The following is a 25599-nucleotide window of genomic DNA, read 5'->3' as shown; positions in this document are numbered from 1 at the left end:
AGAAGTGACTCTTTCCAGAATCTTGAAAATGTGTTTATTTTTCTATCTATTTGTTGAATTGATGTTACTATGAGCTGGGACAACTAAGAAAAGAAAGAAATATATCTGGAGAGTTTCTATAAAGATGGAGTATGCTCCATCCTAATTATTTCATTGCAAGACAAGAGATGGAAGGGATTCTAATAAGGGACACAAATCAAAAAGAAGTTAAATGAATCTTGAAGAAACAGGAAGAAATCAATATTTATCTTCCATTTAAGGGGTACAATTCTTTTTTTTTTTTTTTTTGAGTTGGAGTCTCACTGTGTCACCCAAACTGGAGTGCAGTGGCCACTCCTGGCCACCGCAGCCTTGACCTGCTGGGCTCCGGCGATCCTTCCGCCTCAGCCTTCCGAGGAGCCGGAATCACAGGCGCGCGCTACCACGCCCGGCTGATTTTTTGATTTATTGTAGAGATGAGGTCTCGCTGCCCAGGCGGGTCTAGAACCCGCGGGCTCAGGCAATCCACTCACCTCAGCCTCCCCAAGGCGCGGGATTACAGGCTGAGCCACCAAGCCCGGCTAAGGGGTACAGTTCTAACAGAGAGAGAAAAAAGATAAGAATTGAATCTAACATAATTTTGTAAAGGAATTGAAATGTCTTCATTTATTATTTTGTGCAATGAATACTTTGCATTAATTAATATGAAATAAATGTGTATTTAGAAATACTCTAGATTGCCAAAGAATGTGATGCAACTTGAGAATTTTATAACTTTATTTCAATAGATAACAGGCTTAATTAAAATGTACATTAAAACGTTTCCTATCATGATGCTTTTAATCACTTGATAATGTTTCTAGATATATTATCTCATCAAATGTATAAACTTTTCTCAAGCAAAGAAAATGACCTTTAAAGAAATTAATAGAGCCGTTATATGTGTTCATTAACTTTCTGAAAACTCGATAAAGAACAAAGCTTAATTGGATTATAAGCTTTCTTTCATAAATCATTTAAGATCACAAATCTTGCAATACTTTAGACTTTTAGTAATGCTGTAGTTTAACTGTCTTTGTGTAGTGCTAGTCATAGTAATAGTAAATTTTAATTTCTCGATTCTATTTACAGCTAATACCTTCATTCCATCTTACAATATACACACTGAATAGTCTTATATTTGACTCTTCATAAACCCTGAACAATCTTGAATATTATTTTTTTATCCGCTGCTCAAACGTGCTTTCCAATCTGATATCCTGGTTTGTTGGTAGTTTGTTTACAACATTTCTTCAGTTATTATGACATAAAACCTTTGACACTACCGGAGGGAATTCTTCCCCATTCAATCCATTCAATCCCCATGGATTTTCTCAGTACCACTTTCAAAAACAAAGTCCTGCTGATAGTTGAACATTAAAGTTACCGTCCTTGGTGGTTAACAACAATGCCCAGACTAAAAGAACACTGCCTCACAGAATTACAATTATAGAAATCAAAATTCACTACAAGTATGGTTGTAGGTGAAAACATAAGAATGAATGCTAGTTGCCCAAAATTGCAAGCAGGTAAAATAAGGAAAGTCAATAAGAAATGAGATAGCCACATGCGTAGATTTTACAAGTTCTTTAATGTGTACATGAATTTTCTGCATGATGCATGGATTGGCTGATATGTCAGGATTGCTGTGGTGTGATGGCACTGTGCTGCTGAAATTTCCCTTTTCATTGTACTCACCACTCGGTCTGGTCATCACTGACTAGATCCTGTGGGCAATATTACAAAAAGTGGTAAAAGTACAGAATGCATTGACAGAAACTCTATCAAATATGTTAAGCTTTTGGAAAAGTTTTAGGTTAAACCTACTATTGTGAAATTAACTTTAATGTACTTGTAGCTTCCTTATATCTGGAATGTGGCATTAGCTTACTTTATTTTTTGAGCTGGAGTCTCACTCCATCGCCCAGGTTGGAGTGCAGTGGCATCCTCACGGCCGTCGCAACCTCGGCCTGCTGGACTCAGGGGACCCTTCTGCCTCAACCTTCCAAGTAGCTGAAACCACAGGCGCAGGCTACCACGCTCGGCCAATTTTATGATTTATTGTAGAGATGAGGGCTCACCTAGTTGTCCGGGCTGGTCTCGAGCCCCTGGACCCAGGCGATCCTCTTGCTTGGGTCTCCCAAAGTGCTGGGATTACAGGCATGAGTCACCACGCCCGGCCAGCTTTTTATTTTTAACCCTCTTTAATTCTTATTCAACTCATTGGCTTAAGGTTTGAGAGCTAAATACTGGGATATTTTTGATAAGATTGACGCTTTTGTTTGCATAACTATAACTGGTACTATACAGAGAAAGGATGTGGCTACCTTTTGTTAAATCTGCACTTGCCAAATATCAAAAAAGAGAAATGTAGTATAAATCAAATTTTTGTATAATCTGTTTGCAACATGAGTTTTATTTGCTTAATATTAGGTCTTTGCCCCTTTTCTAGAAGTCTCTTGGGATCCTGCATAGAAACTGCTTTCATTAAACACCAAACAATTAAGTCCATTCTCTGACAGTAGGCACAAATTTGGTTTCATATTCTACTTGACAACTTAAATAACCTGAAATATTTCTAGATGGTCCACTTCTGCTTATATAAAAACAAAACCTGATTTAAAGAGAAAAACAAAAACAAAAACAAAACCTCTCACAGAAACAATTGACCACATGCTTGGGAAGATTTAAACTCTCAATTTAGTGCCCCCAAATACATATATTTACTGATGAGACTGAGTTCAGGGGAGGCAAATAGCTGTATGTGTAATGACAATCACATTGTTTTGGCCCAGCTATAGGACTGTTTGTGTTCATCTATCAACTATTTTCTTCTCATTTCTAACAAGGCTAAGATAAACCCAGTCCCACTTAGAAGAATTTCTGAGAAAATCAAGTGAAGTTATGTTCCAGAAAATACTCTGAAAACTGTGAAGTTCTTTGTAATAATAGCAAAAATTATTCCTTGTGAATTTACTCTGTTTGGGGTTATCTTCTTTGATCCTCACAACACTACACCAATGTTGTTGCCTCATTTTGAAAGTAAAGAAACTGGGCCTAAGAGAGGTCAAGTGTTGTGCATACCATCGATTAACTAGTTCCAGGATACAGCTAGGATTTAACTTAGCAGGCCAAATCCAGAACCACCTGTTTTAAGCTGCCTTCTGTTTACAAAGAGCAAGTTGCTGTCTCTAAGAATGTATGAAGGAGCCCTTTACTCGTAAGGGCATGAGGTAGAGTGCCCTGCACGATCCTGGGTAGCCAGAAGAGGGGGTGACAGGTGCACGTCAGAGCAAGTTCACCAAAACTTTTGACCTTGGCAGTTCAGCAGTATTCTGTGCTCCTCAGCCATCCCCCGTCTTTGCACCTGTTGCCGACAAGTTGGGTGTTCTCTTTTACCAAAGGAGGATGAAATCAGGAACTAGAAAGACTGCAAGACACTGTTCCAGTTTCTCATTATAAGTTGCAAATGGAAAATGAATATTTTTAAATGCTGTTAAAATGTAATGAAACTGAGAGTATTTTTTAATAATTTTGTTTTTGTTGAATTATACACATATCAAACCTAAACCTAACCTTCAAATTTGCCATCAAGCTGATATTCTGAGAAGGGTATGAGATCGCTATATTGTTTACAAATGAATAGCATAATTTAAGATGGAAATCCCAACTAATATTTTTTGGAATTACATGCAAAAGTATAATGCCACATGTATAATATGCTCAAATCTTAACTCTGACCACTCTGAGGAAAAAAACACATGTAGTCATTTCTAATTAGGAATGGGTGAAGACATTTATAAACTGTTTCTATGTTTTCCTAATGTAATTTTTAAATTTTTAAATTTTAAATGTTCTTTTACTCTGGCTTTTCAACAGTACAAATTAATTTTAATACAAATGTAATATTAACCAATTATAATATTCATTTATTTGCAGCATGAATATCACCTCAGGAGCAAATAAAAAATTATTTTAGAATACCATTAGGCATCAGTATCACATTTCCTCTTTCAAATAACTGAGCTGTAACAGAAGAGAACAGGTGTAAAGGAGTGGAAATTATTATAGGGCATTTGGTTACTCTCTCTAGAATTACATTCTGAATTATATGTAATTGGATAATGTCTTTCAAAGTAAAATGCAGTTTGGAAAGGAAGAGATATGTTCCCCAATTAATAGAAAATAGTACTTTTAATTTTAAGTAAAATAAAAATCTTTGCAAGACAAGGAGACTATAAAGTGACATTGCCAGATTTAGCTCTCAACATTATTTAGTGCTGCAAATGAAGCCCCTGGCAACTTATCTTTAGATCTCATTCCATAATTACCCAGCATTAAGCACCATCTGACTCATGGTGGAAAGGATTATATTTAGTCTGCTGATGCTACACTTTCTTCTGCTTTTCTTCAGACTGCAATACTTTTCATATGAAAATAGAATCTTTTTCCTAAATTGTACCCCACATCTTTAAAAAAATATTTAAAAAATAGAATCGTCTATAGTATTTTCAACGTCAACCTCTGTAGTTTGTTTCTCACTCCAAAACAGAATTTGAAGGGCAAAAAGTACAATAATAAAGTAGTAGTGGTTTCAATTAAACCAGCTAAAATTTATATTATATGGATTATAAATCCTGACTATTCTGGTCATAAATTAATAATAGTGAGGTGATGCCCGAAAGAAAATTTTCGCTAAAGATAAAACCACATCTTACCAACTCTTTGTTCTTTCTTCCACTGTGGAAATGCCTGTTAAACACCCATTGGTATACTGTCTCCTGGTTATTAAAAAATTCAACTAACTTGAACATGATGTTATGAAATTATATTTTTAGCTCCTCTTTATCTAAGCTACTTCAAAATAATATTATCTATTGAACTTTTAGGCACCTGCCTTTTCCACTAAAAAAGGAAGTCGAGGTGGATTCTACTAACAAAAAGATGTTTAAAAACTCACAGCATTATAGAACCATAAGCAACTTTAGAAATCATGTAGTATATAAAATTTTATATTGAGAAAATTATGACCTGGGTAAAAGAAGTTATTTAACCAAATGACACATGACTTATTATAAGAGAATCAGAACTAAATTCCAGTCTGGTTCACTTTCCACTACACCAAAAACTCCCGAATGGCAATGCCAATATTCATATATCCCCGTGGTCACAAAAGGAACTTTTAGTCTAGAAAAGTAGAAAAAAAGAAGATAGTTATAATGTTTTAATGCACATACAAAGAATTGCTCTAATGCTCACATTTTAAAAATAAAAAGGTAAAGGAACAAAAGCACCATTTAAATTTTAAGAAATTACATGCAAAAAAATGTGCTAAGGAGACAAAGTCCAACTCAATTTTGTTACAATAAAAAGACATTTCTAGATACATTAAAAAAAAAAAAAAAAAGCTAATGAGAAAACTTAAAAAGTATAGACTTGGATCGCAATTTTAAATTTTTATAAAAATTTACTTAGACCTCTCTTAATTCTAGTAAATCTGAATTGTGATATATATATATTTTGAGTTGGAGTCTCACTCCGTCACCCAGACTGGAGTGCAGTGGCCGCTCCCGGCCACCGCAGCCTCGACTTGCTGGGCTCTGGCGATCCTTCCGCCTCAGCCCTCCGAGTAGCTGGAACTACAGGTGCGCGCTGCCACGCCCGGCAAATTTTTTTGATTTATTGTAGAGATGAGGTCTCGCCAAGTTGCCCAGGAGGGTCTTGAACCCGCGGGCTCAGGCAATCCACTCACCTCAGCCTCCCAAAGGCACGGGATTACAGGCTGAGCCACTGGTATTAATAAGTCTTTGCTCTTAGTGACTGAATTAAGTTGGCTAGTCCAGGGCTCCTGAGCAGAGAATTACAAGTTTTATCACAGTTCAGATCAACTTATGCAATCTAACTATGTAATCTCCCTAATATTAGAGAAATTGGGCTGGTATTATATTCTCATTACTCCTAATTTCTCTGTTTATACCAGAGTAACCAGCCTGAGTAAGTTCTTTGTTGAAGTCAAAAATGCAATGAAAAAATATGTATTTCCCTTTACTTGAGTGAGTTATTCTAAAGCACAAAACTCTAAGAGTTCCAAAATAGTGCTTCTGCTGGCCTTTATAGTGTGGGTCCCAGAAACTCTGAGATTGGAGTGAAAATTAGGTTAAGTTTCTCCTACGGGTTTAAATGTATCAGGTCTTCGGTCTCTCTGCCAGGTGTGAAGTCAGAGAGGATACCGCAATGTTCTCCTGATTGAAAACTGACCCTGATTAGCCTTATCAGTCATAGTCCCCACTGTATCTTGCAGAGACGATGAAGTTATTTGAAGACTGCAGGCCATGATCCTTCCTAGGCATTTTCCCCCACTATTCAGCATCACATGTCCCCTAGATCGTCTTTAATTATAGCTCTTCTTCCTTTACTAGACTAAGGCTTAACAGATCAGTTCCAGAGTCAGTTTGATTCACAGCATTCTAATATTTTTCTTATAAATCAATTCCTTCCATTGACCAGAAACCTTATCTTGTCTTTAATCAGTTAACCAAATCGCATGATTTCTCAAAATGAAAAAGGATCTGTAAACCTTGCAATAAAAGATCTTTTTAATAGTGGTATGCTGTAGACTTCCACTTACCTAAATCCAACATGAAATGATAGCATGTGAATCATAAAAATGTGGACTATCCGTATTTTACTAACAGTCTAAGATAGTTATGTAGGTGAGGATAAAAAATAGTCTTTAAGAAACAAATTGGGAATTTGCAAATTAGAAGTCCAGATCATAGATATTTATATAATATCTAAGGAAAGGTGCTAGAAATATAACGGTATCTATATCAGTAATTCAAAATAAGCATGCCTATGACGAGCTAAGCAATTTTAGGTACTAGATATGCAGCCTTGATGGAGACTGTGTATACCTCCTTTAGAATGTAAGCTCTTTAAAGAAACAAATGGAGTCTTTTTCCTCAGAGAACATAATATTTAAGAGGAAGACTTTATTTGAAGGAGGAATTTAGTATACATATGTTCTAAGGATTTTCATGTTATGAAAATTTATTGAGCATCTCATATTGGCAAGATAATCTTTGAGCTATAGTGGATAAAACCTCAGAATAAGACTGAGGCAGCGCTCCAAGGGGCAGTCGTCAGGCCAGGCCCACACCTGGGTCGGTCTCAGGAACAAAAGACTTTTAGGAATGGTCTATGCTTCCCAGCAGGATACAGTCAGAAAGGTTAACAACTCTTAGGGACAGAAAGAGTTAAGCAGAACATATATAGGAAAAGGTGTTTCAACAGGAAGAGATTTTTATCAGGGCTTGGAAGAATATTTAATGCCTAAAAAAAGGAACAATGGGAGGAGAGCATTTTAGACATATGAGACTTAAATTCAGTTTTTAAAACAAACTAAATGGTGGCATAATAAACTGAGGCCAAAATCAGCTGATATTGTGTATTCCTCCCATGCCATTGTTCAAAGGGCTGATTACCTCATCATTATAACACCAAGGAATGACAGAAGAGAGATTTAGTAATTTTTAAAAGTGTGCCAGAGTAATTTTTAAAAGTGTGCATTTCCCATTTATTTTATAAGACTTAATCTAGATCGTCTGTTAAACTATAGTTTATTCTCTTTGCCTTCACATAGTATTTGGATCAAAAAGAGTGAAAAATATAATTTAATCTTCTAGGCTAAGCTACTCTGTAGCCTTCCATATGGTTGTCAAATAAAGTGTTCAAATATTTATTCGGATTCTCGGTATGTCCAAAAAAATCTAAACTTTCAGTCTCTATGTGATAAAGATATGGAGAAAGATTAGGATGAGAGAGTTTGACAATTACCTACCACAGTACTGCTTCTATATTAATAGCAATAAAACTTTACATGATATCCACGTAGTTAGAAATAGCTTATTTACATTTATCATTCACTTAAACTGACTTCCCAGTCTATCCAATAGATTTTATGCAAATTGGTCATATTTTATATGTAAATAAGGAAACATTTTTCTACCTGAAAAGAAGTATAAAATATGAAGATGATTATTTCTAGTAGGGTGACTTTGATGGTTAATTGTGTATTATTTTTAGTTATTAACTCTACTAAAGTTATATGCCAGTTATCAATAATTATCATAGGGCAGTTCAAATTTAGTGACACAAATACATAAATATAATTACAAAACTAAAAAGAGTACAAAGAAAACATGTTCTCTTCTAGTGTTTTTTGTATAAAAAATTATGAGATTTCAAATTACACAACTGTCAAAGGTTGCAAATCTCCACTTTTCTCCTTCACTTCAATTTCCCCCAAATATCCAAAGCATTTTAAATTCTCCTATTAAATTCCATTTCCCAGTAACTTTTCAAAATGTCCATGGTTCATTTATTTATAAAAGTATATTTATGTGGGTGATAATCATTTTTAAATAACACTTTTTAAAATTATAAAGACGTGGGGTACAATTCAGGGTTAGGTATACAAATGTTGATTATGCAGGTACACTTGTTTAAAATAATACTTTCCATCTTCATTTTGAAACCCATGATCCTATGAGATGTTTTTCACTACTCGTAAACTTAGAGGCAAAAGTGGTATGCGTTTAAGTGTTGATTTCTTCTGGAGTGGTTTGAAGGGGTGCTACAAAGCATACTACATCTTGCTCCTAGGGGAGACTTCAAGCTTTTTGTGACCATGTCCCTTAAAAACAGCAGCTGAAGCAGCACACTCAAGTCACAATTCATCTCCAACATATTTTGTGCCTGGGAGCTGCTTTAAATATATGGAAAACGAATAGGCACTGTATAAACTTTAGTGGATATCCTAGGATCGATCTTCTCCTGTACCACTTTTTCCAGTACTATTTCAGGAAGGGCGTTGCCCCGTTTTCAGATAAGCCATCATGGAACTCCACTGTTGGCCCATTCCTTAGATACCTTTAAAATTCTGAAGTGCAATTTTGCATTCCACAAGCCCAGCTTTGGGTTCCTTTGGTTTCTCAATCTGGACACTGAGTTGTAGAGTGTTTGCCAAGGCAGAAAACAGAATCAGCATGTTCTAGTAAGAACGTATGCACAATTTTAAAATAATATGTATAGAATAAGAGATAAATGCAAAAAAAGGTCTATGGGCCTCCCCATCTAGAAGAACTGAAATTCAAAAATATGAGGGAGGAAGGAAAATACCCAGACCTAATATCAGCAGACTAAGGAAAGATGGTGAAAAATGGAACTCAAAACCGTCCCTGGCTTAGATTATGCTCCTGAGCATACTTGCAAAAGAGGGGTCTTTAAATGGAAATTGCAAGACCTGACCAGGTCATCACTTGAGTGTACTGTAAGAAACATGCAGAATGTGCATGGCCTTTTCAAGTCCTCTGAACTTTACCATAAAGGACAGAGCTTCAGAGGATGTTCCTTCTGTAGCAGCTGTCATTTGAAACCCCAAACCAGTCCCATCTAAAAAGTGGCATTGGTACCAAAACTTGCTGACTAGAAACTTGCAAAGACTATAATTCATCAAGAAGAAGGGTCCAGTCCAACATCTTACAAAAAATGCCATGCTCCCCTGCCACTGAACGAATAGGAAGCTTCTTAAAGGAAGACGTTCCAAGAGAACTTCTTGGGGATCAAGACCATAAAAGTCGTGACAGGCTTCCATCTCATTATGGCTGTACACTCCCAGGTTCTGGTCACCTAAAAATAGCCCTCAGGATACAGATCTGTCTTTCCCTTTGCCCTAAGAAAGCTAAAGAACTCTCCAGGGGGAGTGGCAGTTTCTCTCTGACACCTGATGCTAGTTGTGAGGTCACAGCTTGTCCAGAAATAAAAGGAAGATTCAGCAAGGGAGGACCCCACTCAGGGACGGGAGCAGCCCTCAACTTACTCTTCTACTTTCCCGTTGTGTTGCCGCCCAGCCGCTCCATCATGGTGGGTCCTACAAGAAAACTATTTGTCATTTCTAGGAAGATATAGATAGTGGATATAATCTTACTGAGAAGAAAGGCAGACAAGGAATGAAACGGAGGAGAGAACATATTCAATATGAGTCTTTAGAATCTACTTTTGGTCTTTGTTGAGGTGCACTGAGGATAGAAAAGAGGAATCAGAGCTGTTATACCAACCGAAAAAAAAATACATCTTAATCCCCAAACCTGTAATTTATGCTTCACCGTTTCTTGCTATATCACATAAGGTTTATTATATCTAAATTTAGAAAAAAAAAAACCCTGCAGCTACAGCAAAATATTATACCTTGAAATACAATCTGTGATGCTGACAGCTAAAATTAAGTAAACTGCTTTTGATGCATTGGGTTTTATATACTAATATAAAAATATACTGGTTAAACAGCAGAAGGACTTAAAGTAGTCTTTTTAATGCAGTGTGTCTATACTTTTTTAATAGAGCATATCTTATTAGGTATATCTTAAATACACCATAGAGTATTATATTGTTTGAGGAAGTGTTTAATTTAGCAGTTGTTAAATTATTGATTAAGAGCTAGAGAGATGTTCCCTAATTATATTTTGCAATAGATTGTTATGTTCCTAGATTCAAAAGTACCCTAAGGCAACCTTCTTATGCCAAGACATCTACATGGCTTCCTACAAATCTCAGAGTAGACAGCACTCATTCTTCTGTCAATGCATTTGAAAGAGTACTCGTTATTTCTTTCTTTCTCTCTCCTTCACCACCGCAGTCCTTCAGTGCTGACCAGATTGCTGGTAAGTGGATTGAACTTCTCTGCAGCAGGCATAGTACTGCCTAGTTTCTGAAATATCACTTACCTTCAAGGCATGTTACTTTGTGGCTCAATCTGTTCGTGTCCAAGCTATGCCTGAAATCTGAAAAGTAGGCTAACTTTTAGAGCTTACTTTGAAGATTTTTCAGGGAATGAGCTGAGCATCAGAACACTTTTGTTTGGTTAAAACATTCTTTGTGGTTAATTTCTTTCTAACAGATCGAGTTCTCTAAGGAACAGCAGGATGGTAAGTTTAAAAACTGTAGTTGTTAAACGTGCACACTCATAAAGATGGCATGTGAGAAAACCAACTCCCTTGGGATGAGATTAGCTCTTCCTAATTATCTCCACTGGTGTTGACACTCTAAATATAAATTGCTCTTGATCACTCTAAATATAAATTAGCTCAACCTGAAACTCTTGCTCATAAACAGTAATCAAAGGTTTAACAGACAAATGATAAGCACCACAAAATCGATTTTTCTATTTATTGATATCTAAATAAAACTAGTTTGATACAATAGGTAATACTTTATCTATGTTCCTAAGTACATATATAATACCCAAAAAGGATGTAGATTTTTTAATTAATATTTTATTTTAAAATTGTGGGGTACATGTGAGGATTTACTACATAAGTAAATTACATGCAGGTGAGGTTTGGGCTTCTAGCAGGACGGAGATTTTAGATGGCAAATTTGCTAATCTGATTCCTAAAAAGATCTGACATGTCTGAATTGTTCAATTTGAAAAATTATAAAACCGTCCAATTATCAAATCTATATAATTTTGATAGGTGTCAAAGTGAGTTGCAGAATAATTTCAGAGACAGAAATGAAGGAGTGATTTATCATAGAACTGTGGAAGGAACAGTAGCTATCTCCTGGTCCAATTCCTCTTTAGAGATGCAGGACAGACTTCCAGAGAGGTGACAGTACTTGCTCAAAGACTCAAAGAATTAGCCACAGAATCAAAATCTGGTATTAGTTTCAATTGATTAAAAGTGTATTTCATAAAAACAATTACTAGCTAGGAGACTCCAAACTCTTAAGGTTCAAGAGAATTTGAATAATACTTCAGTTCTTTTCCCTTTGGGTCTTTGGAGTCAACTGATCCCGTATCCCACGGTAGCTTGATGTTTTCATTTGGAATTGTAGGAATAAATGTTTAGGGTTTTTTATTTTGTTTTGTTTTGTTTTGTCCTTTACTAACCACTATATGATCATGGCAGGGAGGAATGTGTTGTGGAGTAAAAATGTCACATATCTAAATAAACTGAGACATAAATACATCTACAGAAGGAAGGAGGAGAAGAAATTCAGTTACACGATATTGTATAAGTTAAAACATTGGTCACAATAAGTATGCAAATATTATATATATTACTATATAAGATATAAATAATTATAATTATGAGTGATTAATAAGGACCTATTCAAATATGCAATAGTTTGCCTAAAGGATCTCATATTATTCAATCTGCCTATGTACCTGGAATAGTTGATATTTGAACATTGATCGAGGAAACAAGAATATTTGCCATAGTACAGACTCACATGTATCCACACCATGGTTAATGGCCTCATGAAGACAGACTAGATTATTTGGTGACTCATAATTCAAGGTCATTTGAAATTTACTCATATACTCTGAAGGATTTTTTAATTGAAAACAGTTGATGATTCTATGATAATTTGTTTGATTGTTAATGCATACTGACTGTGATGCTGCTACATTATCAGCTACTACATTCCAGTCCTCTCAAATATCTAATCTACGGTGTCATTGCAGTTGCCAAACCACTGTAAGACCCAGCACCAGAAGTCTTAATTCATTTGCCGAGACAAAAGGAATTACTGTTGATCATTAAACCTATGACTCCACATGTGAAATAGGTTTTAGACACAAAAGTTCAGTACATATGGGTGTAAGGGACAGGTTTTCTCTGGGTCTGGAAAACAAATGTAAGCATTTACAATTAAATGAAAATTCTATGTTTTCAGAAATGAAATATTTCTTTCTTTTGTGTTCTAGCTTAATGATTAAAGAATTTTGCTCATGGCTACTCTATTTGAATGTATCATAGGAGTGAAGGAAAGGGAAAAGGAAAAATAACTAGAAAAGTATAGCATTCTAAAGATCTAAGTCCTATGCTGTCTCAGGAGAACATTGAACACATGTGGCTACTTAGACTTTGATTACTTAAAGATAAATATGTCTAAAAATCAATTTCCTCAGTTGCACTAGTTACCTTTTGATGTTCAAGAGTAACAGATAGTAGCTTTTTGGGGCAGCCCAGAGAACATTTCCATCATTACCAAACATTTCTAGAACTGTTAGAGTCCGGAGGTCCACACACTTTTTCTTGAAGGGCCTAGGAAGTACGATAGGCTTTGGGGTAGTAAAGTAAATCTTTGGAGTTGTAGTCTCTGTGAAAACAACTCCACTCTGTCACTATGGTGTGAAAACAGTCACAGACAATATATAAATGAATGGGCATGGCTGTATCCCAATCAAATTTTATTTACAGAAACAGGCAGCCAGTCCTTGGGAAGTAGTTTTCCAGACTTGGTCTAAATTCTTCAGGAAAATAACTAAGCCTTGGGTTAAAAATCTACAGTAAGAAAAACAGTCTCTTTCTGGCCTCTGCCTTTAAATAACCAAAAACGTTAATGTCAGAGCGATTCTATTACAGCCATAAAATCCTATTTCTACATAGTCATCTGACCAGGGTAATAGTGAGCCCGCTGTGCAGTCTGCATGAAAGCCTGGAGCCAGTAACAAGAATAGTTCAGTTTCCCATGCCCCTTAGAAAGATGGAAAATAATATTTGACTAATGTCTCAACATGCCTACAGCATGCCTGCAGCATGTTTATTATCTTAGGCAATTGACTTGTTATAGTCAAATTGCATAGAATACAAGGGAAAATTTTAGCAAACAATGGCATCATGATCTATAGCTAACTGTGAATATACTGTCTGGTGCAATCTTAGATTAGGAGGTGGAGGGAGAGTAAAATAGAGTATTTTACTGAGTGGTCTATCTAGATAGCTTCTTTTGATCTGAGACCACTGATAGCCTAAAAAGAATGTTTTTGCCTCTTCCAGTTCATTCATAAATGGTTTTCTGAGTATTGTTGATATTAACTCCAGCAAGTCGTCATCTGCACTTTTGAGTTTACCCAAATTTTTATCTAGTTGAGTTTAGAATTTTCAATTAAAATGGTCTAGTAAGCTGGGCTCAGTGGCTCAGCCTGTAATCCCCCGCCTTTGGGAGGCTGAGGTGAGTGAATTGCCTGAGCCCGCGGGTTCGAGACCCGCCTGGGCAGTAAGACCTCATCTCTACAATAAATCAAAAAATCAGCCGGGTGTGGTAGCGCATGCCTGTAATTCCGGCTACTTGGAAGGCTGAGGAGGAAGGATCGCCGGAGTCCAGCAGGTGGAGGCTGCGGTGGCCGGGAGCGGCCACTGCACTCCAGTCTGGGTGACAGAGTGAGACTCCAACTCAAAAAAAAAAAAAAAGGTCTAGTAGCACCCCTTCCTGCCTTTTTGGTATGCACTTTTAAATTCTTTGTCATTGTAATTTTGAAAGTCAAAATCAGTTCTATCAAAACAGAATCACAAAATTAAGGGAAAGTTTTCAATAGAGTGACTATAATAAGTACACTTATTATATGCTTTAAACACTTTAAAATATGCACTTAATACACACATACACTCACATGTAAGTACAAGTAAATGAAAAATACAAATGAAATCTTTGGAGTCTATAAAGATGAATATCCTGGTTGAGATAATATACTATAATTTTGCAAAACGTTACCATTAGGAGGAACTAAGCAAAGTATACAAGAGATTTTTCTGTATCATTTCTTACAACTGTATGTGAATCGACAATTATTTTCACAGAATTTGAATTTAAAATGCTTAAATTCCAAAGCTGATAGGATAACATGATGTCATATGTATATCTGAAAAAAGAGTAAGATGTAAAGAGATTATCATAGCAACAGAACCAAGCAAATGTTTTGCCTTCTGAACTGATTATACTAGGAGCCTGTAAGTCACATATTAAGGTGGTGACTATACTATAGAACTTATAGATTTGTCTTACCTTCCTCAATTTTTCCTGGAAAGTGAAGTTATTCCTGAAGAAAACTAGTTAAGGGGACATCCTAGAAAATTTGTACATCAAGAAAAGATTTTTCCATATAATTTGAGAAGTTGAGTTAAACCTCACATACCACAACTCTAATCGAAAATTTGTTTTCTTGATATTTTAATTCATCTTGTTAATTATATAAGGAATTGTTAAGATTTCTCAAGGCCTCAGAATGTCTTAACCCAGTCCAGCTTCCCAGGCAGGCAAAGGAAATATGAACAAATATAACTAGGAGCTCCAATTTACGTATCTGATGAACAATAACATATGATTTAAAGTTGGAATTGTTGCTTTAAAATAATCCAAGAGTGAAATGCCAAAATATTGGCCAATGATTGAGATTAAAAAAGAAAGCGTCCACAGATAACAATTTGAGTGACTGGCAAAAGTTGTAAAACAGTGAAGAGTTTTAACTGAATGCTTGACACAGTTAGGGTTCATTAATAAATCAGAAGACGAAAAGAAAACACTCTAATGCTTCTTGCTTTTTGCAGACTTCAAGGAGGCATTTCTCCTGTTTGACAGAACAGGTGAAAGCAAGATCACCTTGAGCCAGGTCGGTGATGTCCTTCGGGCTCTGGGTACGAATCCCACCAATGCGGAGGTCAGGAAAGTTCTGGGAAACCCCAGCAATGAAGGTAACCACATCAGTTTTTCCAAGAAGAGAAGTGTGTGGATATTTGTGTGTGTGTGTGTGTGTGTGTGTGTGTGTGTGTGTGTGTGTGTGTGTAAAGAGGGAGAGAGAGAGGAGAGAGAAAGAGAACAAGAGAGAAGAGAGAGAAGTGAAGGACAGAAAGAGGGGGAGAAGAGAGAGAAAGAGAGGAGAGAGACAGAGAGAGAAGAGAGAAAGGAAAGAAAGAAAGAGAGAGAGAGAGAGACAGAAGCGGGGGAGGAGATTTATTGAGAAATGTTTCCCATGGCAGAGTTGAGTTTACTTCTGGTTGGGATACGTGTGCCTCTTTGCCATCTAGATCCTGAGTCTTTACCTCATAAAATAAGTTGACCTTCCTTTGAGAATTTGCAAGCATGATAAAATGCCATGCTAAGTAAAAGAAATAATATTTGATGCTAACGCCATTATTGTCATCATATCTAATATTCATAATTTAAAGGTTACTAAAACAAAACAATTTCCAAATCTGTACACCTTTCAGATTTCAAACCTTTGAAGGTAAAAAATACATATTGACAAAAATTGTGAAACATGAGTAAGACATCATGTACTTTATCGACAATTCTTCATAAATGACAGTGGCACACTTCTAGAAATCTACTCCAATAAAATCTGTGAAAATGAAACTGCAATGTTTCAAAGCAACTGAAAAATGCAAGTTAACTGCTCTGTGCTCCTCCCTTTGACATCCTGCTTCTATGGTCATCTTTTTTTTTTTTTTCTTTTGAGTTGTAGTCTCACTCCGTCACGCAGGCTGGAGTGCAGTGCATGCTCACAGCCACCCCAGGGTCGACCCGCTGGGCTCAGGCAATCCTTCCGGCATGGCCATCTTTAAAAAAAAAAAAAGTCAGCTATTTTAACTAGGAATAGACAGAATGACTTTTAATAAGAGTATTTTCTACTTTCAAAGAATTTTTAAAACCTTTAAAATTCTAAGCCAAACTTGTGTTCAGTTTCCCAGGATACATCCTGGGACAAAAATCAGTGAAATATGTAAGTGGCAAAATTGCAGAAGCCCTTTACTCAATACAGAAATCCAGTAATGAATCTAGAACAAGAAAACTATTTTTAATCCCAATGGTGTATGGAAAAGTATAATAGCCTATTGGAAAATGCCGCTCTAAAAAGAAAGTCAAGACACATTTAAAACCTATTCATCTGACAAGGGATTAATAACTAGAATGTATAAGGAGCTCAAACAACTCAACAGCAAAAAAAGAAAAGAAAAGAAAAGAATTATCGGATTAAAAAATGAGCTGATGAACTGAATAGACTGCTCTCAAAAGAAAACATACAAATGACCAACAGGTATATGAAAAATTCCTCCCCATCACTAAGTATCAGGGAGATGCAAAGAAAAACCACAATGAGATGTCATCTTATTCCAGTAAGAACGGCTACAATCAAAAAGACAAAGAAATAACAAATTCTGGGGAGAATGCAAAGAAAAGGGAATTCATATCCACTGTTGGTAGGAATGTAGGGGAGTGCAGTTATTATGGAACACAGCATGGGAGTTCTTTAAAAACCGAAAAATGGAACTGCCATATGATTCAGCAATTCCACTACTGGGTATTTATCCAAAGGAAAGTAAATCAATATGTCTAAGAAATGTATGCATCCCTATGTTTATCGCAGCACTATTAACAATGGCCTTGACATAGAATCAACCTAAGTGTTCATAAACAGGTGAATTAATAAAGAAAATGGAGCATATATACACAATGGAATACTATTTATTTGTACATATGAATGAAATTCTGTCATTCACTGCAACATGGATGAGCTGGAGAACATCATGTTTAGTAAAATAAGCCAGACACAGAAAGATATATATCACATGTTCTCACTCATGCAGAAGCTAAAAAAAATTGAACTCAGAGAAGTAGAGAGTAAAATGATGGTTACTAGAGACAGGGAAGGGTGGAGAGAGGAGGAGTAGTCATAGGTTGGTTAATGGATACAAAAGTACAGCTAGATAGGAGAAATTAATTCTAGTTTCTGTAGCACTGTAGGAAGATGATAATTAACAACAATTTATTGCATAATTTAAAATAAAGTGAGGCCCCTACATATGAACTTTCAAGTTACAAACTCTCAAAGATGCAAACATGAGTTGCCATGTCCAATCACATAAGTTAGTTCATGTGTCTGGCATACATTGCCACATGCATACATCCTTTACAAGTGGTTGTGATTTTTTTGTACTTTACAGTACTGTATAGCAATGGTCCCCAACCTTTTTGGCATCGGGGACAAGTTTCATGGAAGACAATTTTTCCATGGAGGAGGTAGGGTATCACCAGGCATTAGATTCTCATAAGGAGCATGAAACCTAGATCCCTCACATGCGCAGTTCACAATAGGGCTCTCACTCTATGAGAATCTAATGCCGTGGATGCTCTGACAGCAAGCAAAGCTCCCCTAGCCAGCCACTCATCTCCTTCTGTGCAGCCTGGTTCAGCACTGGTCTACAGCCCAAGGTTGAGGGCCGCTGCTATATAGAGCACAGTAGTATAGTCTCTTTAATTCAAGCCCAGGATGCCTGGAACCAAGCGTAAAAGCAACGACGATGCCCCTGGTACTGGATAGATGACTTTGTTAGTCGGGTATCTAGGCTGACTTCCATGAGCTAGTGAACAAATTAGACTGACCCAGTGCTCTCAGAATGGAATTCGTATGTAGGGGACTTACTGTCACTAAAAGAGCAGGTCTTGAATGTTCTCAACACAAAGAATTAATAAATGTTTGAGGTGACGACTAATCCTCTTGATTTAATCATTATACATTGTATACTTGTATCCAAGTGTCACACTATAACCCATAAATGTGTACAATTATCATGTATCGATTAAAAATAATTTTTTTAATTTTTCAAGTACATATATGGGCTCTTTATCTTTGTCACTAAGAAAAAGAAAGAGAGGAAGAACAAATAATCTTTTTTTACTTTGATAACTGAAAATGCTTTCGAGACTTTCCTTTGTTAAAAAAGGAGGGTTGCCTTACCTCAAAATCAGTCTCTTGAGATTTTCCTCAGACTTCCTTTTCTTTGGAAGAAAGTTTCCAGTTAAATCATGCAGAAAGTAGCTGAGAGCACGAGATAAAGTGAGCAAACAGCAGATCAAACCTTATTTTTAAATATCACTCCCTAACTTACCAAACATCTATCTTTAATGAAATTATTAGACAAATGTTCATTTATTCAGCACTCAAATTTAATCTCTTTTGTATTACTTGGTAGAATTTCAATAGAAATAGAAATGACACATTATAGAAATTTGATATAAATAGAAATGTAGATTTATATTCTGTGAGAGAAGGGAAAGAAATTTTGATTTTTGAGAGCACATAACTTTACCTATTTGCACACATCTGGATAGTCTATTTTGTACCTTTGTCATGAATAAGATTTACCCTGTCAGAAGATACTAAAGAAAGTCCTGTCATCTCCAGGTCTCTAAATTACAAAGAAGGCAGGAGATCACAGAATATTTCTCACACACACACACACACACACACACACACACACACACACACACACACTCCTTATAAGCTTCTTTTTAAATGTACTCAAATTTTAAAGGAATTGAAGGTTCTATAAAAGCTGGAAACAAAGGTGGATTATGCACAAAAGTTCAATTAAGTTTCGTTATATTTATATCTACTGGATTTGTTGTTTCTCAGTATATTTTTCTTTTGCTTCTGTAGTTTTTATGGGAAATATTAAATAAACACTACTAATAAAATAGTAGTTAACATTTATTAAGCATTCAGTTTGCCTTAGGCATTATAATAAACTTTGCTTGCATTAATTGACTCATTTAACTCTCACAATAACAATATATGATAACTCTGTTTTACAGAAAAAATTTGAGGCACAAAGAGGTTAATAAATTTGCCCACTGCCGCATATTTATAAATGGTAGATTGGGGATAAAAGCTCAGACACCGAAATACAGAGCTCATGGCTGTATTTTTGTTCTTCTTGCAGTTTACCAACTGAAATTTAAATTGTGTACAGATTTTTCAGATCCTCTAGAATAAGCTTTCAAGTTTAATTTGTAGCTTAGAGATTATTTTGTGGTAGCTAATAACTCTCAACATTGCAATTTCTTACAGAGATGAATGCCAAGAAAATTGAGTTTGAACAATTTCTGCCCATGATGCAAGCAATTTCCAACAACAAAGACCAGGGCACCTATGAAGACTTTGTTGAGGGTCTGCGTGTCTTTGACAAGGAAGGCAATGGCACAGTCATGGGTGCTGAACTCCGCCATGTTCTAGCAACCCTGGGTAAGGAGAATTTATTTCAGTGGACTTAACAGGACAGAATATATAGAAAAGAGCATGACAGGATAATCATCCTTTTTTAAAAATGGAAAAAATCGTCAGAAGTTAATGACCGTGTCAATTGGCCTCCGTGCCAGGGAGTTTATTTTAGGGAAATGGTAACTTGAAATACTGGTCATGCATAAATAAAGGGTTGTGTTCTTATAGGATGTAGTTTGCATGACCAGGGATCATGTATATTTAATTCATTCAAAAACAATTTGTTTAAAAAACACTAAGTGCCAGGAATAGGGCAGGCACAGTTCCTATGCTCCAAGAGTCTTCTCATAGTCTCTAGGAGTCCCTGACAGATCACCTACGGTGGAATGATGAAATTATCACGCGGCCTTCTTTCTGAAAGGAAAGTTTTGTTTCGTCAGGTGAAAAGATGAAAGAGGAAGAAGTTGAAGCGCTGATGAAAGGGCAGGAAGACTCCAATGGCTGCATCAACTATGAAGGTACAATCGATGTGCACTGGTGGTTACAGCAACTCTTAACTGATTGGGTTGATGATAGTCTCTTTTGTACTTAACTCCTTTTCCTCTTCTTGCCTGATTGACATACATGCATCAATCATTGCATAATAACTCTAACAAAAGATGCCCTGTGAAGATCTGAATACTTAAGATTTATTCCAGTGTGTTTTAGCAATACCATCCATTGATTTACAGCTTAAAATGTGTGTTCGCATGTATTTTCTGGTCAGATCTTTAGAACATCCCTTGTGAGATAGACAGGGCTTGTATCAATATCAAATTTAAGAGAATATTAAAGTTGAGAGATCTCAAAGTCATTGACTAGTAGCAAGTCATTAGAAAAATGAGGAAACTGAAGGCCAAAGAGATTTAGTTATTTCATGAAGGTCAAATCATAAATGACAGGCTGTTGCTAAAATTTAGTTCTTCTTGTCTCGTATTCTTGCTTAAATGAAATGTATCTTAGAGTAGCCAATCGTTTAATTACTACTACCAATTTACAGCTGACTTACTCAGAAAGTGTAAAAGCAATGCGCTACACAAAATAAAGATGGAAAATAAAGTTTCATAATATAGTTTGCAAGTTTAAAAATTTCCCCCAAAATGGAAAAATTTATCTATCCCCAAAGAGGACTAATCTAGTCGCATTTCAATAAAATTATGTTAACAGCTTTGGTATAAACATAGGCTTATAAAGACCCACAACTTAGGAAAAAGCAAAGAAACAAAAAGAAAAGGATAGAAAGGAAGGAAGAGGAGAGGAGAAAGCCAAGCATATCTTCAATGACAATCTTGGTTAAACTTCACTATTTTCCCATAAACAATAGCTCACATTTAGTTATTGCCATAAGTACATTACACAGATGAACAATTCACTAAATATTGTTTAAGTAAGTGGTCATCATTTTGAGAATAAAGTCAAATCAGAATCTTAAAACATGATAAATTTCAAATGGGTCAAAAATTTAAATGTAAAAGCTAAAAACATAAAAAGCATAAGAGAAATAATTTAAAACCCTGGAGTGGTAAGTTTTTTTCTAACAGTGACACAAAATACAGAAAGCATAGAAAATTTAGGTTAGTTCAACCATTTTTTATTTTCGTCAATTAATTAATTTTTTTAAAAAAAACAGGTCTCACTCTGTCACCCAGGCCGGTGTGCAGTGGTGTGATCATAATTCTCTGCAACCTCAAACTCCTTGGCTTAAGTCTCCTGAGTAGCTAACACTAGAGGTCAGCACCATCATGCCAACTATTTTTTTTATTTTTTTATTTTTTGTAGTGATGAGGTCTTGCTATGTTGCCCATGCTGGTCTCAAACTCCTGGCCTCAAGCGATCCTCCCTCCTCAGCCACCCAAAGTGCTGGGATCACAGCTACCGCGCCAGGCCCAAATAAATTTTTTTTTTTTAATCTATATGACAAAAGCCACCAGAAGCAAAATCAAAAGACAAATAACAAACCAGAAAAAATATATTTGCAATCAATATCTGAAAGAGTTAATTTGCTTAACAAAAAAAAGAACTCGTATAAATTAATTAAAGAACATATTCAACAGAAAAATTAGCAAGTACATGAACTGACAACTCATAGGGAAGAAAAAGGAAAAAAGAAAAATATATATGAATATGAAGGGGACCCAAAAAACCCTGGAATTATCTTTTGAAGGATGGGCCCCTGGTAATACAATCTTCCCCCACTAGTTAAAAGTGTGCTAGGAACCCATCGGCATCAAGGTACCAGCTAGTGTTCTTGTCAGAGGTTGAACTTGGCTTCAAAGCATCTTTTTGTGGCAAACAGGTGACCAAAACTGGCATGACCCCCCATGCTGGACCATCCCTATTCACCCAATCTCGCCCTGAGCGACTTGTGCTTGTTTCTGGATGAAAAAAGTCCTCAAAGGGAAATGATTTTTTTCTGACATGGAAGAAGTGAAGCAAAAACAGCAGAAACGCTGAAAGGCATCACAACTGACAAATTCCAAAACTGTTTTGAGCAGTAGAAAAAGCATCTCGATACATAGGTTGCATCAATGGGAGAGTACTTTGAAGGTGACTGAATTTAAACATGTAAGAATAAATACATAATTTTTTATAAATAAATTCCAGGTTTATTTTGGGGTGCCCCCTTGTATCGCACTAATAATAAAATAAATGCAAATTACATTGAGATATCATGTTTTAAGTATGTGATTGCCAAAGATTAAAAGTTTGGCCACACTTTTTGGGTTGGGAAAAGTATATGGAAACAGGCAATCTTGTATATTACGGGGGGGAACGTATATCATTAAAATGTCTAGGTGATGATATAATACTATTAATTCTAGAAAGTCTACTTAAAGAGATTTGGTTTTTAGATACACTTGGACTCTAGTGAAATGACCGTGTATGCGTGGTTATCCATTTCTGTACTGTACTGTTCAGAATAGTCAAATATATGAACAATTTAAAGTCCAGTTATGTACAATGTGTCAAAATCTGATACATCTACACAAAAAAATTCCCTGCAGCCCTAAAAAGAAAGAGAACACTCCTGTACATAGTCATGGTGATAACTCCAAGATAAATTATTTATTGAGAAAAGGAAGCACAAAGCAGTATATAGAGTATGCCACTATTTGTGTAAAAAAGATTTTTAGGAGCATAGACAATAAGTAGATATACCACTTATTCAAAAAAAATAAATTTATAAAATCAGGGCAAAGGTCATATAGTATTAAGAATCATGGACTGTACAGAGCATAAGAAAATAAACTTTACCATTACAGCTAAGAATAGAGTTGAGCTAACTTGCAAAGTCTCTCTTGTATGAAAGTTGCCTGTTTTCTAACTCTAAATTGTCTATATTGCCCCTACAGCCTTTGTCAAGCATATCATGTCTATCTGAATGGCACTTCTAAGGTACATACCTGTTCCCTTTTTAATATATATCTTTCTTGATACTGTATTCTTTAAAAAAATTAACAGCTTTATTTTATATGTTGTAGATACAAGTAATGTTGTTTCCTAACAGAGATATTCATATTAATCAGAAAACATTAATTCCTTGAGATTGTCTATTTAGTATTAAAGCAGTTGTGTAAGTGTATAAGCAAACACTGCTTCCATCCACAAACCCTATCTATCTTTCTAACTGTCCTACAATTATGCAGTGTGGACTCAAAAAACCGTAGACTACTTCATGAATTTAGGTGGAACAAAACACTACTCAAAGCACAGGCCTAACTTTTTAAAATAACTAACGTGGTTTTTAACTGACTGCCTCTATAAAATCATGTTATAGCAGTTCAAATTCAGACACTTGCAACCAGTTTCTTATAGCCTGGAAATGGCTTACCTTGTAAGTGCGGATACATTTTGTGCTATATCTCTTTTTGCACTTTACATTATTTCCTCCTGAGTTTTCTTTCTGAGAAGACGCAATCAATGTCTAATTCCCTTTCCCTTTTCCTTTACAGAACAAGCATTTTAAAGAAGACTGACTAGAAGCTTATTTTAATCACACCCATGACTAACTGTCCAGCTCTTTTCCCCATCATTTAGTAAAGCAAAACCATATGAACAGTTTGAGACTAAGGATTCCCTCAATTTTTATATACCTTGAGTGTTTATCTGAATTGTATTCCTACCACACTAACCAAGTGTCTGCCGCTCTACACAAGAATAACATATTGACAATCTCAGATCCAAGCACCACTATTTATTATCTACCAGGATCAACACACATCCATAAGATGATAAATCAATAAATAATTTTAGTCAGTCTGAACTGTTCAAGTCACATTGTGTTTTCATTTTCTTGCTTAATGAAAATAATTTTAAAACCTCAATTATTTTGTTAAATGTACAGAATATTGATGAATTGCAAGCTTTTAAAAGAATGAATCACTGCAATTACAAAGCAGTAACAAATTGATAAAGATAATCATATATTATTATAAAAGTGAAACAGACACTGAGGAAATTTAAATTGAATCAGAGACAGTTTAATGCATACTATCAAGGCAATTTAAAGTGAAAATGGTTTCTTCAGATTTGTGTAGACCATTTTGTTCATGATCTATTGATCAAATTCACTTTTAGCAACAATCTGGTCTATTTGAAATTCTAACAAACCTTTGATACTTCTTTCTTGATGTCTTCAAAGATAAGATGTAAAATGATCTTTCAGCTGTTACTTAAAAACAAATTCTCTTGGGAAAGGATTGTTGCTTAAGAACCTAAGATCCTGTTTATTAATATTCTCTTTTCTACTATGATTTACTCTCATTAGCATGCCCATGCCCCCAAATCTTTTTTTTTTTTTTTTGGAGTTGGAATCTCACTCTGTCGCCCAGGCTGGAACGCAGTGGCACGTTCACGGCCACCGCAGCCTCAACCTGTGGGCTCAGGCGATCATTCCACCTCAGCCTTCCAAGTAACTGGAACTACAGGCGCATACCTGGCTAATTTTTTGATTTATTGTAGAGGTGAGGGCTCACCAAGTTTGCCTAGGCTGGTCTCGAACCCCTGGACTCAGGCAATCCTCTCGCCTCAGCCTCCCAAAGTGCTGGGATTACATGCTTGAGCCACTGTGCCCGGCCCCCAAATCTTTTAATACATGTCAAAAGTGGTATGACTAACATAAGAATTCATAGTATAAACTTACTTTATCATCTCAGAATGCTATCAGGTACCATGGATGCTGTCAAGTATCACTTTTCCTTTAAAACAGAATCTGAAAGTTAATAATTGAACATTTAGACGGAATGAGTGGTAAATAGTTCACCCACTTCCCTAAAACAAAATAATCGTAATATACGGGATTATGAAATCTCTGAAAATATCTGCCTACCTGTAATAACTTTTTTTTTTTAGTGTTAAGAACTTCAGATCAACACACTTCTTCTATCTGGCAAAGGTCACTTGAATTCCAGTAGTAGAACTTCAACTTCAACCTCCCTCTGCGTTAGTAGTCAAGATGGTGTTGCAACATTACAATCACTCTTTTAAGGAAAATGCACTACAATCTCATGATCTCTAAGGTCAAGTTTGCCTAAGACTAGAAACTGGAAATGTCATACAGAACCATCCAATACAACTTTCTGTGAAAATGGAAACCTGTATCTTCTTTGTTCTATACAGTAATCACCAGTCACATGTGACTACTGAGCGTTTGAAATGTGGCTAGTGTGACTGAGGAATTGAATTTTAATTGCATT

The 25599-nt window shown here is 35.8% G+C and overlaps 1 protein-coding gene across 3 annotated transcripts in view; it reads left to right on the top strand.

Moving 5' to 3' along the window:
* The window catches only part of MYL1 (myosin light chain 1), a 31847-nt gene that overhangs the window by 2140 nt on the left and 4108 nt on the right, over window positions 1-25599 (top strand). Inside the window, exons 1-7 of one of the 3 annotated variants that reach the window (XM_008063501.1) lie at window positions 9872-9942; window positions 10715-10739; window positions 15414-15557; window positions 19715-19888; window positions 20305-20382; window positions 23257-23299; window positions 23857-24165. In XM_008063501.1, the coding sequence (XP_008061692.1) occupies window positions 9940-9942; window positions 10715-10739; window positions 15414-15557; window positions 19715-19888; window positions 20305-20382; window positions 23257-23285 (453 nt within the window). In that variant the 5' untranslated portion in view covers window positions 9872-9939 and the 3' untranslated portion in view covers window positions 23286-23299; window positions 23857-24165. Of the gene's footprint in view, window positions 1-9871; window positions 9943-10714; window positions 10740-10975; window positions 11004-15413; window positions 15558-19714; window positions 19889-20304; window positions 20383-23256; window positions 23300-23856; window positions 24166-25599 lie in introns of those variants that run through there. The other 2 variants (XR_504663.1, XM_008063500.1) reach the window with 2 other exon arrangements.

The sequence above is a fragment of the Carlito syrichta genome, unplaced genomic scaffold (assembly GCF_000164805.1).
Source record: "Carlito syrichta isolate Samal-C Ts95f unplaced genomic scaffold, Tarsius_syrichta-2.0.1 Scaffold306879, whole genome shotgun sequence".
Lineage (NCBI taxonomy): Eukaryota > Metazoa > Chordata > Mammalia > Primates > Tarsiidae > Carlito > Carlito syrichta.
This window is presented reverse-complemented; position numbering and strand designations above follow the sequence as displayed.